The sequence below is a fragment of the Hippichthys cyanospilos genome, chromosome 14 (genome assembly GCF_059441005.1).
Source record: "Hippichthys cyanospilos isolate Australia breed blue-spotted pipefish chromosome 14, RoL_Hcya_1.0, whole genome shotgun sequence".
In the NCBI taxonomy this organism is placed as follows: Eukaryota; Metazoa; Chordata; class Actinopteri; order Syngnathiformes; family Syngnathidae; genus Hippichthys; species Hippichthys cyanospilos.
The window spans coordinates 3,287,151-3,306,663 of NC_142382.1; the positions used below are offsets into that span (position 1 = coordinate 3,287,151).

Consider the following 19,513-nt stretch of genomic DNA (forward strand, 5'->3'; position numbering starts at 1 on the left):
GTGTGCGCCGCCACTAGATAAAATGGATGTCAACAACAGAGAGACAGTAATTAAATCGGTGCCATTTCCCTTCTCGCATCACATCTATTGTCTGGAAAGGTGCCTCTCATTATGATTGATGGGCTTTTTATTTCGCGCGCACGCACGCGTGTGCGGCAGTGTCCAAAGCCGATTCCGATATTTGTCATAATTAAATCTGCCGATTAATTTGAAACATTGAATGAAATAAATAAATGGACGTTTTTGTCTACTACAGGCAGCAGGTTTTTATTTTTATTTTTGTTATAATTGTTTTTTTAGTATTTGTTACAGTGAGAAAATTGGCAAAAAAGTTTTTTTGCCGATTTCATTCTTATGTTTTGAGTTGGTGTCAAAAAATGATTATTCGACTATCAATTCAATCATTCATTTTTTGATAATCGACTGAATTCTGAATTTTAACCTCTTGACAGTAAATATCGTCCCCGATTAAAGCAGACTGATTATCTTCGTGTTAAACTAAAGTAAGATATTCACGAACATCTGCTTTTACTTAGTAAAACAGATATTTGATTCTCTGAACCCGCCCAGTAAACAATTAAAAAACAAAATGTTCAATTTTATTTTTCTGCACCGTCGATGAGAAAATTACCTTAAAAATATGGAAGAAATAAAAAATATTAAATCAGATTTATCAAATAACTCACTCAATCCCAGGGACGTATTTTCACGTTTTTTAAGAGTCTAGATATTGAATCCCAGATACTAAAGTACCCATTTAATAAAAGTATCTGGGATTTAATGTCCGGACTCTTAAAAAACGTGAGTATTAAATACACTTTAATGATATTTAAGTATTAAATTGGTACTTGCTCGGTGAAGGCAACGAGTTGATACCGAAGCGGATTCAATTACCGGTACTTTATGTCCTGTGACGTCATACGAGCGCCAGCTGTTGTTACGTTATGTTATGAGTAACAGCGGCCTCCAGTGGATACTTTGTGCATTACAAACTGAACAAAACATTTGGCGCACCTTTTTGAGTTTATTTATGCATAATGCTAATCAGTCACATATGGGGAAAAAAAACAAAAAGGGATTTTAAAATCATCATGACAAGATTTGAAATTGTTACGATTGTGTAGTGCAAAGTGCGCTCTTTCTTTGATAAGTTGATTTCTGAAGTCATATTTGTGTGCGCTCGCTTTAATGCCACATTCAATGCCACGCCGTTGTATCTGATGTGAATTATTTTCAATTAACAAGCGTAATTTGAAAAATAGTAACAACATGGTGGTGTGTCTTGGCTTAATGTATCATCCGTACTGAGATTTGAAAAAAAAAAAAAAAAAAATTAATACAGAGGAAGAGCGTTTAAGAAGCCATTAGCTTTGTGAAAACGACGGTAACTACATTAAAGGCGCGCAACTGGCAGGTGAGCTTTTGTAAATTCACCTTTTCACAGGAAAAAAAAAATGGTGGCCATTTGATGTGGTATGCCTTGGATCGTAAGACGTTACTTTTCAGTTATAAATAGATTTCTGACGTATGACGTGATTTGCTTTGGATCACGAGTCGATGAATGGCGTCGCGGCGGAACTTTTAAGGGCCCTTCACGCCCGTCGCAACTTTCGGTGACGACTGATGAAAACAGAAAATGAAAACAGAAAATATTTATAACGCCGCAAAGGTGTGTATGCGTGTGTGTTTACAAAGCGCTATTTATAATGCTTTTGATTAGCGGGTCAAGCGGTGGCAGAGAACATTGTTTGTCACAATTTGGGCGGAATTTGTGATCGACTATTTGCGTTGGCGCCAAAATAATTAGAAAGGCAACAGGGTCACGGCTGGCTCGGTTTTATTTTTCCCGCTGTTGTTTGCTCATTTGCAAAATCAAACCGTAATATGGGTCGCTTTGATAAAATATATGTTGCGTTTTTTTTTCCCTAATTTTGTAAATGCTTTCAAAGGCTTAATAATTGAAGTTATTCATGAATATTTTTTTCCATCTTAAATTGTTCAGTGGCATCAGTTTTGTCCATACATCTGCAGGTTAAATGTATTAATATTCGGAAAAAATTGAATGCTATGGTCTGTCTTTGTAGCCTGTGAAGTGACGATGAAAACACGATGTGCCGCGACCTACTGTCTTGACATAAAGAATTTTCTGTTTGCTGACATAAGTTTGACCGCCGCTCAACGGAAATGTTGCAAAAATCGCAGGAAAATCAATGTAAAAAATCTTACTAAAATGCATCTCAAAAATTGTTATCATATTGGTTTTATATGGTCCAAAATTTGGACAATTATTATTTTTGTACACTAAATCCGGCTGCAATTACATACAAACTTCAGAATTGTTGCATTTCGAAATTTTACGTTTTAATCATCTGCTGGAAATTTCAGCTCCATTGTGTTTTTGTTTTTTTTTCAAATTGATTCTTTTATATAATCATAAAAAAAGGGAATTCCCAGAATTTGTAATGTATCCCCACAAGGGTTAAAATATATAAAACAATCCAATAACTTGCAAATGTTTATATAGTGTTTTTTTAAACTGCCATTAGCCTGAATAACTTTTTATATGGTCAATTATTATTATATGGTCAATTATATTTAAAACAATGTGGGTCATTAAGAACACATTCATTTGCAGGTTTTTAAAATGTATTCCTTTTTAATTAAAACGGTCTAAATCTTACGCACTGTTCCTTAAAGAGTTTTGGAAGAAAAAAAAACAAAACACTTTTTTGTTCCCAGTCTCTTCTTTTAAACAGTTTTGACCGGCCTCCGATTTCCAAACGAGCAAAAACGGGTGACTAACTTGAAAATGTGTTTTGACTTCAGAGGTAAAGCATGACTTGTGCAATATTTCAAAGAAATGCAAATGTATATATATTTTTAACATGTTTTGCTCATATAAACAATGAAAGAAAACAAACGCTTTTGTATCTAGTATAGTATGATAGTGCCTACCCGAGAGAAGGATCTAGAAGAGGTGGTCACCAGAATGTGGAAAACGTTGTCCTGTGCCTTGTATCAGTCCTGAGCACATGCAACTCATTCTTGTATATATTGCAAAGATCAAAATCCGACCATGACAGACATGTCGACAGGATCGATGTTTGCCGTGAGGGTCCGGTTCAACAAAAAAAAAATTCCAAAAGTACGCCATCATCTCAACTTTAAGTGTTCATCTCCAAGTTGTGTTGACTGCTTGTGGAGAACTGGATCAACACACCTGACTATAATTAAACTGGTTTGCAGAGGTTTCATGAGGAACAACTATTTTCAGCTTTTCTGCATAGCTTCTTCTTGCGGTGTTAATTATTTTAAAATGTTTGCAGAATCATTTCAACAAATTATTTTGATTTAAACCAAGAGAAAGAAAACCAAGAAAAACACACGTTTATATATATATATATATATATATATATATATATATATATATATATATATATATATATATATATATATATATATATATATATATATATACTGTATATATTCGCCATCACATATCGTCGTCATTATTTGGTGTAGTTGTAAAAATTGGACAAGTTTTCTTGTTCAGAACTTTTTTTTTTTAAATGAAAACCTACAAAAGTACATTGACACCATTGTATTTAAATGAACAATTGTGATTATGAAATTGAATATGCCAAATGCTTAATGTCAACTAACTACTCCGAAAAGCCCTTTAAATAATGTTATGCAGCTGATATTGAGCACACCACTTCATATTTATTATTATACTGATGTCTCAAATAATGCTGCAAAAACCTTTAATGCTTAACATTCTACTTCATCATACTATTGCGGTATTTCCATACATATGTGTATTTTTTTTTTTGGTTCATTAAAAATAGATATGTTACAATTTATTGTGCTGTTTTTCTTAAGAGGGGGCTTATTTAACAATAGCGATTATTTATTTCAACGGGGATACGCGGCTAGTTGACGAGAAATGTCAAAACAATACAAAACAAAGCGATCATTTGGAAACTATTTATTGAACGTTTGCAACCAGGATTAGTTAAATACAGATTTTTTTTTTGTCTTTACAAGCCCCGACCGCGAGGAGCGTCTTGGCGTGCTAACACTCTGTTGAGGAGGAGGGAATGTTTTATGACTTCTAAGTAGTAAGGTGCACAACACTTTGCTTGGAAGTCATTTGGCGTTGTGGTCAAGAGAAGCAAAGAGGAATGAAGTTCGGTGTCTCAAAATGGCCGCAGCTCAGCTCCCGAGCGACGGGGACACGGGAGTTATATCGCCTCTTACAACGTAGCTATGATTGTTGCAGTGTTTTTGTTTTTTTTACGTAAAATGATCAACATGAATATATTAGAAAAATGGCAATTAGTCTTTAATAACACCTCCCCGGAAGAAAAAAAAAAAAAAAATCTGGGTTATAAATTAAAAGTGTCCAAATAAAATCAACTGAGCAGATTTTTAGGCCCTTTTCAGCTGGAGACTGGAAAATCCTCTTTGACTACACAAATGGCACTTTTCAGTCTTTCCTGCTGTGGACCCCCAACCCTAAAATCAACTCTTCCTAATTTACAAATATGGGTCAGGCGCTCCAACCACATTGCCTGCCCGAGCAAGTCCCCCCCTCCCCTCCCTTCCCCTCCCCGAAGCCCATTACCACCTCAGCAGGATTGGGGTGGCGGGTTTCCCCGAACTGCGTGATCATCACTGTGCTAGGCCCCAGTCTTGAAGGTCTGCAGTATGAGGTTGGTTTGGTGGATGAGCCGATTTGCGCTGTTGAAGACGTTTATCGCCCTGGCGGCGAAAGACATCGAACGGCGCTGAGCGGCCGGGCCGTGAGAACTACAAACATGGCCGCGCGGCGCCGCACTTACTTTCCATCTTTGAAGTACGTTTTGAGGGTGTCGCTGAAGCTTTTCGAGTACTTGACAAACTCCTTTTTCTGATGCTCCAGGGCCTTGAGTGGCAACATATTCATCAAAAAATGTCGGAAGGCGCAATTTGAGGCATGGCTGAGTGGCAGTACTCACTCTGCGGTTCTGGTACTGGTATTTCTTAATGACGTTGTTGACTGTGTCCAGGAGCTCTTTAATGGCGCTGGCTATGTCTCTGCAAATTATGGACGATATAATATAGCAGAGGAAAAGATATTTTAGCATAAATTTGGCTAAAACGGAATCGTGCAAATAGTTATTCTGAAGTGGTAGAGGAAAATATGCTGCATAACAGTACTCCAGACTCCAAAGACCACCATAACGCGTGCAATTAAAGCAAGGCCATTGTAGTTTGTGTTCATCAAAAATGAGGCTCCATTACCAAAATGTATGTTATCGTGAGCTTTGGTAACATGCAGAATTGGACCATTCATAGTCAAATAAAAATTGTCCTTGAGAAATGAATAAAAAGATATACATAAATGTTTCACTTTTGTAAAATAAGTAAATGTTAACTAGAGTTGAAACGTGCTGAAAATGTACTGAATAAAAACATATATAATACAAAATAGATTGATAACTAGCATCCAAGTCGCTCTGTTCAAAAATCTGTTGACGTCATGCTTTTTAATTGTATGATTTGATGTGGAAGCCCTCTTCTGACGGAAGAAAATATTTTCAGGGCAAACTACTTTCAAATGACACTCACTTGATCGTCTGTAGAAAGCGTACTCTGTCATTAATCTCATCCGGGATTTTGCTTAGGATGTGTTTCAGCGCTCGGGCCTTGTCGTTCAGGTCCTGGAATTCCTGTTCGGGCCGGTCGATCATGAACTCTGCAAGGGAGGATTTGGTTCATTGATTGATCGCAGGCGGGCGGCGATGTCATCATCACAGCACGCGCACCCTCTACGTCGTCGGCGGCCATGCGCAGCAACGATTCGGTGAAGTTGATTTGAACGTTCTTCTTCTCCAAGATCTTCATGATGATGTCCTGAGTCAGGCCGGGGTTCTCCCTTTCAGCCTGGTCACAGACGTTGTTTCAAATTAAGCTCCGCCTATTTGCAGTTTGCCATTTGAAAATTCTCATTGTGTCTTCTGTGGGAGCCTATCCAGAGCTTCTTGGAAAAAAAAAAAAATCACCCTATTTGTTTTTGTGTTCTTTCCATAATTCTTTAAGATGTCATATACAAAAAAAAAAATGCTGTTGGGCTCAAATAAAAAATACAGTTCTGTGTGTAGAGAAAAAATAATGTGGGAATTCTGACGTTTACACCAGAATTCAGAAATAAAAGAGAATCCTGCCAGCCTTTTTTTCCCCCGTCATTGCCACTTACCCTCTTCCATAAAATTATGACTCGCAGTCATTTATGTGGTTTTATTTTGTGCACTATTCATGCTGGTAGCGTGACTTTAGGTTCAAGTAAAGCCTGCCACCCTGTGGTTAACATTAGTATTACATCACTCAATGGTAGACCATAAATAACTATAACAAACAAATACATCACTCTCAACTCTCGAGTGTTGGTGCATGCTGCCAGTTTGCCAGTCCCTGAATTGTGGTTTGTGCTCAGGTCAGCACAGTTTAACAATATAGAAAAAAATACTGCCACTCTATACATCATTTTGGTGACTGTTGTTTAAATGTGATGACATTTTTAGTATGTGTGGATGTTAATTAAAAATGCGAGCTCTTTTCTACAATGCATCGGCTTTTCGTTAAACTGTGAATAAATCTTCATTTCGTAAAGTGGCAGCAAAAATTCTACGTAGGAGTTGTTTTGTTGTCACGTTCCAGTTTTACTGACAGTGGCAATATCGCGCTCCCACATTTACCTTAATGAAAGCCGCTCGGAGCGTCTGAGCTGCTGACAGGTTGATCCTCTCCAGCTAAACCAGAAAGTGCACAAGGTCAGTAATTAATGCATATTTATTGTTCCTATTCTACTTGTTTTGCACTATACTCATAATAGAAAGACAAACAGAACTGTAAGAAATGCACTGCACTAAACTAAAAGCAACTTTAAACAAATATCACTCAAGTTTAAGTTAATGCTTTTTGATGCTACAACAGAACAGTACATTTCTCCTTTATATTCAAATGAAGAATGAATCAATTGGAACACAAAGCAACTTAGAGCAAAACAAATGTTGAGTTAGGCACTTCCTATTTAGCATCTTGCAAGGAACCTTCACTAAAGTGACTGTAGCACCATTTCCTTAGCCAAGCACAGCCTGCACTCGCGTATGTTGTAAAATGTTCTGTATGCTATGCAAATTCAGCATAAATTAACAGGATGTGTTTTTTTTTTTTAATCGGAGCGATGATAGAAATATGATTATTTACATTAGCATTTTAGATAACCGGTGAATGACAAAAAGGGTTGCATTATGTGTCCACTAAATGTGTCAACAAAACATTCAAGATCAGTCAGTCCAACTTTTTTATTAACAGCCATTTAGAAATGAATAAAGATAAATAGTGAAAAGTACTATCTGGCAAATGGGGAAAATATACCTCTTGATCACATTGTAAGCAAGGAAATAACACTAAAATCAAATGAAAAGGCTGCCTTTTACCTCATTGAAAACTGGGTACATCACGGTGTAGAGCGTCATGGATACCATGGAGGTTGTCTCCGCTTCATTCTTCATCTCCTCCATTGTCATTCTCCAGGGAGGAGTGAGTGGCTAACGGTCAAATGGCGATTGGGGGGAAAACGGGCACGCACGCACACACACCCGCACGCATGCACGCACACACACACACAGACATGCACACACGCAGACTCACTCACATGCACACACACTCGCATGCATGCACACTCTTAAAAAATGATGTCCTCAGAGAGGGCAGCCTTTAAAAGACACAAAAGAGAAAAGCAGAGTTGAAGTTAACACATAAATGAACAAAACTGGTCAAATCTTAATTTTCTTGCTGGTTTAGACCTAAAGCTCAAAACGTGCTGGTGATTTTGATCCGCTTTAGTGCGCAGTACAGTATTATCATTATTGCTTAAAAGCGTGCAAGCATGGCTAGGATCTTGCATTTAAATTCGTTTTTCGGTTTTCTGCAGGTATCAGCAAACGTAATTTTATGCATTTTAATGCTGTGACCGGTACAGTACTTTTTTTCCTTTTAAATTAAAAGCAAATTAATTAGAACATTAAGAAATTTAAATCTGATTTGTTGTGTTTTCTGTGAAACCCTTTAATACAGATTAGTGACACAATTCTTCTGCTGATTAATAAGAAAATAAACAGATTATGTTACATGGATCTGCTGAATGAAATACGCAGCGAGATATCGGTCCTCATTCATATCGGTCCAACATTAAAGTAATATCTTTTGTTTTGTTGGTATGACGTAATTGTGTTATGTTTGTAATTATTACCCTATGTACACAATGACTCAATCCTTCCCTAAAATAGTCCAGCTCTAGCTTGTTTTTTTTTTTTCCCCTAGCTTGGAAACATGTCAGGTGGTAAGACACACAAGACCACGATTGTCTGATCAAATTGGAACAGGAGAAGCTTACTCTAATGCACTGAGTTATTAATAAAACTTAGGTGTAACTAACATGCTAGAGCCCCTTTAACAAAGATTTCTATGCTACTCTTTCGTGATTGTGCACCGGTCAATCGGAGGGGACAACTTAGTGAAAATGATGTCTCCAACTGATTAAGACAGGATGGGTGAAAGAACACGGAAAGGTATTCCTTTCGACCCTCTCTGTTTTAGTAATATTCTTGCGTGCAAACAAAGATGGACTCGGACGTTTGTTCAGTCTGCTTGCTTCTTTTATTGAAAACATCGTCGTAACAACCTCATTCTTGCCGAAATAAAAAAAAAAGCATATCTGTGCATCAAAACTCAGCTTATGTGGCCGACGGATCAATTTTCCTCAAATGGTGTCGGAAAAAAATAAAAACTAAATCTTTAAGCAACCGTTTATAAGACACAAATATATTTTTGGCTTTCATTTGGGGAAATGAAGTTAATATTATATTTATATATGGGGAATTGCAATAAATAAGCACATCAAACAAAAAGTCAAAGATTTCACCAAGCGGTTCCATTCCAATGATTTATTATCTTTTAATGTACAAACAGGTACAACTCATCTCGCCTGGCTGAACACTGGGCATCCCTATATCTCTGAGAATAGAACCGCCCCTGGTACCAACTCCTCTCAAGAGTGTGTGTGTGTGTGTCCGAAATATATGGGTGTGGCATGCCAACCTGTGTGTCTTTTAACACCTAACATGACGAGTCATTCGCTATGAATTTCGCAAACTAGTCTGGAAGCGCTCCACATTGCCAGCGTTGGGTAACTCTAAGCCTTTGGATATAAAACCAAGTAAGAGATTTTTTACAAGTGCTATTTTGAATGACGTACTTCCCCATTGAATGTGGTGTGGTTAACACAAATAGTGCGGTTTCAGTTAAGACGCTTTTCTCTGCTAGCCTACATTGAGCGAAGCGGTAGCTAAGCTAATATGGCTAGGCTAACATAGCTTCGAAAGTAGCCGACGGCTCCAACGCTTTTAGGGAACGGCTTTAGACGGTTGAAACGGTTCTCGGCAAACGGCTAGAACTCTCCCATTCAATCGAAATTCGATGACCGTTCGATCCTGTTAGCGTTTGAGTTGTTCGACCCAGGAAGAGTCAAAGTGTTAGCATTCAACCCAGCACGGCGGACGTGCTAGCCTTGCTAGCTTAGGCGAGAGCGAAGCGTAACATTCGTCGCGGCCCCGCTAAAATGTTTCCCCGCAAAAGATAAATAAGCGACGGCTAAGTGCTTACGTGGCGAATGTGCGACGAGGTGCGAAGCGTGTGTTTGGCTCTACCTGTGTGCGGACTTCGAAAACGGCCTTGTACGTCGTCCGAAAAAAAAGCTTCTTTTGGTAGCAGCTATGTTTTCTTTACAACTTAAGGCGGAAGTTTTTTAGGACTGGGCTGAACGACATCTTCCGGACCGTTGCTACGTACACGCGCGTTTAGCCAATCAGAAATGACGGGTGGATCTGACGTCATTGGGGTTCTTCTTCGTCTGGTGGTTTATCGACGACAAAACGTTATGGAAAAATGTGGAGGATTTTTTTTTTCCAATAAACGAGTCATAGGATAAAAATTCAAGCTGAACTTGTATTTACATATTTCAAACTTAAATCAAATGTATGTATCTGTTAAAAGTTGTTAATTTATGGTGCGAAGTAATAGAATTGTAAAGATCTGAATCAATTGCTGTGTTCAAAAGGAGTTAAAAATATAGTTTTGGAAAACATAAAAGTCATGTATAAAGCTGAATACGATCTTGTAGAGGTTAGACATACTCATACGTATTTTATATGTGTGTATATATGCATATAGTACTGAATTTATATATAAGCGTGACTTTTATACAAGCTCGTTTTAAAAACTACGTGTAGATATATATACAAATTCTAGATGATAGTGTAGAAATGTATTTTTACATCTGATAAAAGGGGCGTGTCTTTGTTGTGGATTATGAATAACCAGCTACTGTATTAACTAATTAATTCTGGAAAACAAAGCTTTGTTTTGAACTGTAATGTCCATTGATAATTACTTTCTTCGTTTGTTCTTCTTTTTCTTTCTTTTTTGTTCCTAATCTTGCAACGTGTTTGTTTGTTCTCTCAAATCAATCAAAAAGTCATTAATGAAACAATATGTTCTATGCAATCTGTAGAATTCGAAACAAACGGCAAAATATATTCGTTTTTTATGCATCTCAGGGATGGATTTTCTCTAAGTGACATGACGGTTGCTCAGTGTTATTGCTAAGACGCATTCACGGTTGAATCTGCGAAGGTCACATGACCACACTCAGGAATCTGTGATTTATATTGGTTACATTTTAAACAGCCATATTCAACCATTTTTTTGTCATGTATCTGATTAGGACAGTGTGTTCCGTTGTGGAGCTCTCAATCATCTAAATGCGTCTCTTTGGCACACCAAAGTAAAAATATCACGTGTTCAGTTTAATATCGCGAAAAATCCCGTGTTCTCTAGATGGCGCCAGAGAGGTCTAGAAAAAAAAGTATTTGGCAGATAGCCACTAAAAGCTTGTGGAACTTTCTCACTTGCTCACATTGCCAGCAGCAGTTGCAAGCAGAAAGACACGCGCGCAGCTATCTCACGTATGTAGCATCTTTGTTACTACATTTGTTCGCAGTTGCTAAGATTTGAATGGATATTCGGCATTTCTTTTGTGCGTCTGCATGTGCGTTGAAGTGTCCGTGTGTGTGGAAAAAAAATCAGACCTCGTGTGAGACCGGTATGTATTACATAATGTCCAAGTATGGCTATGGAGCATGCTCAAACTGCAGAAAATATTTGCATGTTGATTCATTTAATATTGATAAACTTGTCCGTGTTTTTCTTTGTTATGTATCCCTTCTTCGGGATACTTTGCATTACATGCCAAGAGTGTAAAATGAAAGAAAAGACATAAAATGATGTGGAATGATTTGTAGTGAAATGGAATGATACTGCGCGATGTGGATGGCAGTTTAGAGGTGGAACGATTTGAATCGGTCAAAAAATTTAAAAAAATCGCGATTTATAGCTTTTATTTTCACATTGAGAAAACTAATTTGCGTTTCTTAAATGTCTTCGTTTCTGCTTTGATTGCGAATGAATAGGGAAAAAATGCGGGCATTTTAATGGTGTTAATTTACTGAATTAGGTTGAAAAAAAACTTCAATAGTTTCAATTTTGAATTATGTGAAAAAAACGGATTTTTCGTGTACAAAGTGTGAACATTTTGGGAATGCTGAAATTATTTGAAATGTAAACAATAGTAGCCTGACAAATATTAAATAATATTAATAAAATTATATATATATATATATATATATATATATATATATATATATATATATATATATATATATATATATATATATATATATATATATATATATAATTTAGATAATAAATAATAATACATTAAAACTTGATAAATACATCAATAAATATATTAAATAAAAATAAATACCCACAAAATATTTATCGGATATGTTAAGGTTACAATGGCAAAAATCAGCCAAGAAACAATTATTTGCAATTTCACACACTTAAATTTGTTTTTCAAGACATTACCCCCTAATTTATTATATTTCTCTGTGAACGGTGATTTTGCTTTTGATGCCCCCCTACAAAAAAAATAATAATCTTATGCCTCCCATTTGGTATCAGGAGAAAAGCTTTCAGTGACATCGTGGTTGTCAGGCTTGGTAAAATTCCACTGGAGAGGGTCTGCAAAAGTGGGCAGTACTTAACATGACCTCCCTTGCGCCATGTCGTACCAAAGTTTGGCATATAAGCTTGAGTTGCATAACGTCCATTGTTGAGAGCTGCCATGCATCTTATTTTCTAAATGGCTCTAATGACTCGGTTCGGTTCCAAGTGGTTTGGAAGCCGAGTATCTATAGTGGGTTTTTTTTTTGTTTTGTTTTTTGCATTCTTTGGAATCAGGCCCGAATGGATCTCAATCTCCCCACTTGCTGGGTGACTCCTTAGTGTAGGGGTTCCCAACCATCGATCCGTGGCCTAGTACCAGTCCTTGGATCAACTGGTACGGGGCCACATGTGAAATAATGAATTATTTTCATTTTATGTATTATTTGAGTCTGAAAGATATTTTATTTATTATATTTATGAATAAAATAACTTTTGAATTAAAGTTTTTTTAATTCAGTTACAGGAACATTGCAATCCTTTTCAAATTAAGAGCAAATGTATTTGAACGACAGGGAGAAACTATGCTGAATTTCTTTTGAAAACGTATCTCTGAATTCAGGAAACGGATTCATCTGCCTTAATTTAAACAATATTTCTAGAATTAAAATCATTTTTGGGGCAGTCCCTTAACACAGCAGTTCTCAAATAGGGGTGCGCATACCATTGGGGGTACATGAAGGCCCCTTAGGGGATATGTGAGATTTTAAGAGGGATTCTGCAGGGATCATCAATTCTAACATAATGCTTAACACTGTAACAGGAACATTGACGTTTAATTTTCAAATTAAGAGCAAATTAATTGGAACAGGAAGCACTTCTCAAATGGTCGTACGGAAAGCAAATCAACCTGATTTCGAACGTACTGACTGACCATAGTTAGCGTGTTTTGTTTTTTTTCTAATTTACCCAAACCTATATGATATATACATATGTAATTGTATTCTGCGATTTTGTTGCAGAATCGTCAAACATGCCTGTGAAAATCCACATCAACAGCCCAAACGTGAAGTATACGGACACCCACATCGAAGCGCAATACTCCTATCACAGCACATCCGTGCGTAAAAATGGCAATACGGTCACAGTAAGTTCAACTCTCCAACCTTACCCCATTATTATGTCCACTGTTCATATGCTGAGTGGGCACGTATCGTCCTGTAGGTGACGCCCCGCTCCACTGAGATGACCATTCGCACGGAGACACAGGTGCCCCGTCTGGGGGTAATGCTGGTGGGCTGGGGCGGCAACAACGGCACCACGGTCACCGCCGCCATGCTGGCCAACAAGATGAAGCTCACCTGGAACACAAAGAATGGCGTCAAGGTGGGAGTGGCCCAAAAAAAAGTTTGCTAGTGGTCAACAAGTATTAGTATTAAAAGCCGGGCCCCAAGAGTCAAAATGCATGTGTTGGATTAAGGGTGTCAAACTCAAGGCCCAGGGGCCAGATCTGGCCCATTACCTCATTTTATGTGGCCCGCCGAATGCTGTAACTTCGATGTGGCCAATGAGAAAAATAAATTTGACACCCGTGTTCTGGATGTTTCCTTTCCTAAACACACCTGATTTCACAGACAATTCGTAGTAAGTGAAGAACATCTCAAGGTTGGCAGGATGCACAATTATTTGTAATAATAAAATAAAAATAATAATCAAAGACAGAATAGTGGGGAAAAAAAGAATGACATGAATCAGTTGTTGAAGGAGGGAAACATCTAAAACATGCAAGGTTGACCATACCTGCTTTACAGCATTGTTTCATAATATTTGTCAGTATACGACATACGGCTCGCATACATTTTCATCTCTTATACATGGAACATATTTTCTCTCTTCTCTTTTCAGAAAGCCAACTATTTTGGTTCGCTGCTGCAGGCGTCCACTGTTTGTCTTGGATCAGGGCCGGACGGCGAGGTCAACGTGCCCTTCTGTGATCTGCTGCCCATGGTGCACCCCAATGACATCGTCTTTGACGGTAGATTGTGTCCATGTCAATTCTCCCAGAAAATTGCACTTTTTGACATGCTACTTCTTCTACATTTTCTGACATATTCTCTCCATTCTTACTTCGACGTATGCCAAAAATTCACCAAACATCTGCTTACATTTTTCTCATCCCGGAAAGTCACGATTTTGCCGAAATGAAAATAAAAAAAATCAATCTCTAAATTCTCCATTCGTTTAAAGTGAGCCCAAATTTCTCCTATTAGTTATTTACCATTCATTTCAATGACACATTCAACATTACACTTTTACAGCAAGTATGCTTATGTTTTTCTCATTCCCAAACGTCACCATTTTGCACCCCCCCCCCCCAAAAAAAAAAAAAAAATGTCTCCATTCGTTCCTGATGAGCCCAAATTGGGACGCTCCATCACCTTATAATGCAGTGTACCCTATATATGAAAACAGGTTTAATATAGGCAATTCATTGAGCATGCGCTTTATAGTGGGAAAATACGATAAATGTTTGTTGAGTTTAACACTTTAATTACTTTAATAACTTTAATTAAAATCAGTAAAAAACGTAGCTGTCCTGGATGAGGGCTGAAAATAGAGATCTTAATTTTTTTGGTCATATCGTCCAGCCTTAATTCCAAATAATTCCACATCATCCCATATTCTTCAATGATTTTATTTTAATTCAACCTTTACACATAATTTCTCCATCAATTGCATTATTTAACTTGTGTTTTTTTTTTTTTAAGGTTGGGATATCTCTTCTCTGGATCTGGGAAGGGCAATGGAGCGTGCCCAGGTGCTGGACTGGTCTCTCCAGGAGCAGCTGCGACCATATATGGCCGTCATGAAACCCAGACCGTCCATCTACATCCCAGAATTCATCGCCGCCAACCAGGAAAGCCGGGCGGACAATGTTCTCAGCGGGACCATGGCGGAGCAGGTTACGCTATTTTTTTTTTCATGCATTTAGCGCCATCTAGCCAACGAGCTGTAGTTGACGTGAAAAAATACATCCAAATTTCAGGTGGAGCGCATCCGAGCGGACATCCGCGACTTCCGGCAGGTCAGCGGCGTGGATAAAGTGATAGTGGTGTGGACCGCCACCACGGAGCGCTTCTGTGACGTCGTGCCCGGCGTAAACGACACGGCGGAAAACCTGCTGGCTGCCATCCAGGTGATGAATCATTCTTTCGTCAGATGTTACGGGACGAACTTTAACCCTGAGATAACCCCTTCAGTGCCATTGACGGATATAAACGGTGTTCATGCCAAAGTATGAAAGTAATTACTATCGTACTTAGTCAATTACTTTAGCTCTTGATTTACATAGCAGCAGACTTTTTTAGAGCCTCCTTGAACCAAACACTTGAAAAACGAAAAAAATCGTACCTGGGATGGAAAGTCTGGACTCTTTAAAAACGTAAAAATATATAATAATAATAATTGCAATAATAATTGTGCGTTTGTTTCCTCCCCCTTTGCTCAGGGGGGATCAGAGGTTTCTCCCTCAACGCTGTTCGCAGTTGCCAGCATCCTGGAGGGGTGCGCCTACATAAACGGTTCCCCTCAGAACACGTTTGTACCGGGCGCCGTGGAGCTGGCGCAGCAGAGGGGCGTCTTCATCGCAGGTGATGACTTCAAATCTGGGCAGACCAAGATCAAGTCAGTGTTGGTGGACTTCCTGGTTAGCTCGGGGATCAAGGTGAATATTTTTTGCCATCGACAGGCAGAGATACGGACAAATGCATTCTTGTCAAGTACGGGTTTTTTTTCGGTCCGGTTTCAGCCCACGTCCATCGTGAGCTACAACCACCTGGGCAACAACGATGGCAAGAACCTGTCTGCTCCGCAGCAGTTCCGTTCCAAGGAAATCACCAAGAGCAACGTGGTGGACGACATGGTGCACTCCAACTCGGTGCTCTACGGCCCCGGAGAGAAACCGGACCACTGTGTGAGTGACACTGACGGTACCGATCAAAAGTTTGGAAACGCCTTCTCATTCACATGGTCTCAAACACAAAACCAAATCCAGGCTTTACCTTTTTGAAAATGCACTGCTTTTTTTTTTCTTTTTTCCCCATCGAAAATTGTACCCCAAAGGGTACATGATGGTACTTAAGGGGATGCATGAGTTTAGAACTCTTTTTTTTCTGCAGCTACCAACAAATCTAAAGTATTCCATTTTAATGCGGTGACTGTTACAATAAGTTTCTTTTCAAATTAAGCGCAAATCAATTGGAACATGATGGTACTTAAGGGGGTGCATGAGTTTAGAACTCTTTTTTTTCTGCAGCTACCAACAAATCTAAAGTATTCCATTTTAATGCGGTGACTGTTACAATAAGTTTCTTTTCAAATTAAGCGCAAATCAATTGGAACATGATGGTACTTAAGGGGATGCATGAGTTTAGAACTTTTTTTTTTCTGCAGCTACCAACAAATCTAAAGTATTCCATTTTAATGCGGTGACTGTTACAATAAGTTTCTTTTCAAATTAAGCGCAAATCAATTGGAACATGATGGTACTTAAGGGGGTGCATGAGTTTAGAACTCTTTTTTTTCTGCAGCTACCAACAAATCTAAAGTATTCCATTTTAATGCGGTGACTGTTACAATAAGTTTCTTTTCAAATTAAGCGCAAATCAATTGGAACATGATGGTACTTAAGGGGGTGCATGAGTTTAGAACTCTTTTTTTTCTGCAGCTACCAACAAATCTAAAGTATTCCATTTTAATGCGGTGACTGTTACAATAAGTTTCTTTTCAAATTAAGCGCAAATCAATTGGAACATGATGGTACTTAAGGGGATACATGAGTTTAGAACTTTTTTTTTTCTGCAGCTACCAACAAATCTAAAGTATTCCATTTTAATGCGGTGACTGTTACAATAAGTTTCTTTTCAAATTAAGCGCAAATCAATTGGAACATGATGGTACTTAAGGGGGTGCATGAGTTTAGAACTCTTTTTTTTCTGCAGCTACCAACAAATCTAAAGTATTCCATTTTAATGCGGTGACTGTTACAATAAGTTTCTTTTCAAATTAAGCGCAAATCAATTGGAACATGAAGCAAATGGTCGCTTATTTGTCTTATGTGATTCCTTCGCAAAACCTTGAAGCCTTCCTGTTCCTTCCAGGTGGTGATTAAGTACATTCCGTATGTGGGGGACAGCAAACGAGCCATGGATGAATACACGTCTGAAATCATGATGGGCGGCCTCAACACCATCGTGCTGCACAACACCTGCGAGGTCAGTTGTCGTTACATGAAAATCGTTTATTACCGACTCCTTGTGTCCCTTTTTTGGAGATATTGTGCAACCTTGAACATTACGTGATCTACATGACAGTCTTTGCGCCATTTTATTCGTGAACTGTTCCAAATTTTGCCAACCAGGACTCTCTTCTGGCAAGCCCCATTATTTTGGACTTAGCGATTCTGACTGAGCTATGCCAGCGCGTCAGCTTCCGGCCCGAGGGCGAGGACCACTTCCAGTCTTTCCACAGCGTCCTGGCGCTGTTGTCCTTCCTATGCAAAGCTCCCTTGGTCCCGCCAGGGACACCTGTTATCAACGCCTTCTTCCGCCAAAGGGCCTCCATAGAAAATATCATGAGGTACTGTTTTTATTGTATTGTTTTTAGTCAGAATTCTGAGAATATTCTCTAAAGTGAGAATTTTCACTTTGAAATCAGAATTTGCACTTTCAAGTCCCAATTCTCACTGAAGTTCTCAGAATTCTCACTTGAAGGTTATAATTAAACAGACTTCTGGATTGTAAATAATTACTTACTTTAAAGAATTCTGAATTTAAAGTCATAATTGTGATAATAAAGTCAGAATTCGCGGAATATTACTTAATATGCGATAATAGCAAGTTACAATTTTTACATAACGGAGACGCAGCCCCCCCCACCCCCAAAAAAATTATACTGTATATGTATGACTTGTATGGCATAAGGCTAATGCCCATGAACATTTTGAGGGGATGAAAATAAATATATTTTTATGTTTGACGGTGTTATGACTCTTAAAGCCAGCCCAAATTGGGCGATATCAATGCTAGGCTAGTGAAAAATCCTCGGACACCCAGGGGCGAAGGGTGCGTCCTATTCGCGGGTGCGTCCGATATTTCGTGAATTACAGTAATCGTATCACGACTGAAAGCCTGTCGGGGTCCACATACTTTTCTTGCATCGTTTTTTAAGAACCGTGTCCTTTTTCCAGGGCGTGTCTGGGCCTGCCCCCTCAGAGTCACATGCTTCTGGAGGAAAAGCTGCAGAGAAACCTCCTGCCCGTACAGCACGTCAACGGTGACACGAGCGTTCCGAAGAAGTCAATCGCTAACGGCAACCACGCGGAGGTCACCAACGGCATCCACGCTTACGACTACGACGACGCCGAGCACTCTAAGTAGACGACCGACGTCGCACCATCGCGCACTTGGCATTTTAGGAATAGGTTCAACTAAACCGCTCAACTTTGAAATAGGTCAACCATCTTTTTATTTTGATGTCGTATCAGCACCTTGAAGTCTGTTTTACCACATTCATGTAAAAGTAATTAAAGTTGTTACATAAGCGCAGTGACTCGGTGTCAATTTACTGACTTCCAAGAAAAGTGGCAGGGCAAAGCAAGGCCATACAAAAACGCGCACAATACACAAAAATTCTCACTATGGTCACAGGCGTGCAGGGGCCTATTCCATCTGTTTTCGGAAAGTGGGCGAAGTACACCCTGAACCAATCACAGTGCATACAGAGAAAAAAACAACCATTCACACCTGAGGGCAATTTGGAGTGTTTTAAAAACCTACCATGCATGTTTTTGAGGAATGTGGGAGGAAACCAGAGGACTCAGAGAAAACCCATGCAAAAAACATTTGAAAAAAATGCTCTCTTTCTGAAGGCAGGGTTTTTTGGAGAATTAAAAAAAAGAAAGAAAGAAACATTGAATAAAATAAATTGATAGAAAAAATACACTCAGAGACAGCGAAAAATGGTTGTTCTATTTGGTGCAAGTATTTAAAATACTATATAAAAGTATTTTTATTGTATTCGAGAAATGTAAGGGTGCATGAGTGCCAGTTGTAACTATAGGTGCCAATACCATTCTTATTTCAAGTATCGATACTTGCAACGGCAGTCCTGGCTGCCCCCTTGTGGCCGTTTTACACAAAGGAAATAGAAGTTGAAAATTACGTTCCGTTTAAGGAAAATGCTATACTGTATTGAAATATGTAGTTCTTTCTTTTAAGTTATCAGCCAATGTTGTTTTGGATGGGGAACTATGTATCAGAAGTGCTAGTAGTATCGGTACTTGGTATCTGTGACAACACATGAATTGGGTACTCTTACTTTTATTGGTCTGAAAAAAATC

At 38.5% G+C, this 19,513-nt stretch overlaps 2 protein-coding genes across 4 annotated transcripts; one reads left to right on the top strand and one right to left on the bottom strand.

The window, feature by feature from the left end:
- Positions 1 to 3,973: 3,973 nt before the first annotated feature.
- LOC148412543 (programmed cell death protein 10) lies at positions 3,974 to 9,911 on the bottom strand. 2 transcript variants are annotated; one of them, XM_088433355.1, is made up of 8 exons: positions 9,756 to 9,911; positions 7,485 to 7,762; positions 6,741 to 6,794; positions 5,811 to 5,928; positions 5,614 to 5,740; positions 5,001 to 5,079; positions 4,845 to 4,927; positions 3,974 to 4,764 (listed from the first exon to the last, which is right to left on the bottom strand). In XM_088433355.1, the coding sequence occupies exons 2-8, from the start codon at positions 7,572 to 7,574 to the stop codon at positions 4,683 to 4,685; spliced, it is 633 nt and encodes a 210-aa protein (XP_088289481.1). In that variant the 5' UTR covers positions 7,575 to 7,762; positions 9,756 to 9,911; the 3' UTR covers positions 3,974 to 4,682. The 2 variants fall into 2 exon arrangements, with proteins under 2 accessions (XP_088289481.1, XP_088289483.1); XM_088433357.1 differs by having other exon boundaries at positions 9,712 to 9,868.
- On the top strand, positions 9,127 to 18,719 carry LOC148412544 (inositol-3-phosphate synthase 1-A-like). Of its 2 annotated transcripts, none has more exons than XM_088433353.1 (11): positions 9,127 to 9,265; positions 13,137 to 13,261; positions 13,339 to 13,500; positions 14,020 to 14,149; positions 14,883 to 15,076; positions 15,161 to 15,310; positions 15,623 to 15,838; positions 15,923 to 16,087; positions 17,274 to 17,387; positions 17,534 to 17,751; positions 18,362 to 18,719. In XM_088433353.1, the coding sequence occupies exons 2-11, from the start codon at positions 13,148 to 13,150 to the stop codon at positions 18,549 to 18,551; spliced, it is 1,653 nt and encodes a 550-aa protein (XP_088289479.1). In that variant the 5' UTR covers positions 9,127 to 9,265; positions 13,137 to 13,147; the 3' UTR covers positions 18,552 to 18,719. The 2 variants fall into 2 exon arrangements, with proteins under 2 accessions (XP_088289479.1, XP_088289480.1); XM_088433354.1 differs by lacking the exon at positions 9,127 to 9,265 and adding an exon at positions 10,964 to 11,072.
- Positions 18,720 to 19,513: the final 794 nt, after the last annotated feature.

Bases quoted from the DNA above. Each gene is read 5' to 3' on its own strand.
- LOC148412543 (XM_088433355.1), bottom strand. From the start codon at position 7,574: ATGACAATGGAGGAGATGAAGAATGAAGCGGAGACAACCTCCATGGTA. The intron at 6,795-7,484 runs GTAAAAGGCAGC...TTTCTGGTTTAG, and splicing joins TGTACCCAGTTTTCAATGAG to CTGGAGAGGATCAACCTGTC. The intron at 5,080-5,613 runs GTGAGTGTCATT...CATAATTTGCAG, and splicing joins CGCTTTCTACAGACGATCAA to AGACATAGCCAGCGCCATTA.
- LOC148412544 (XM_088433353.1), top strand. From the start codon at position 13,148: ATGCCTGTGAAAATCCACATCAACAGCCCAAACGTGAAGTATACGGAC. The intron at 13,501-14,019 runs GTGGGAGTGGCC...TTCTCTTTTCAG, and splicing joins ACACAAAGAATGGCGTCAAG to AAAGCCAACTATTTTGGTTC. The intron at 14,150-14,882 runs GTAGATTGTGTC...TTTTTTTTTAAG, and splicing joins CAATGACATCGTCTTTGACG to GTTGGGATATCTCTTCTCTG.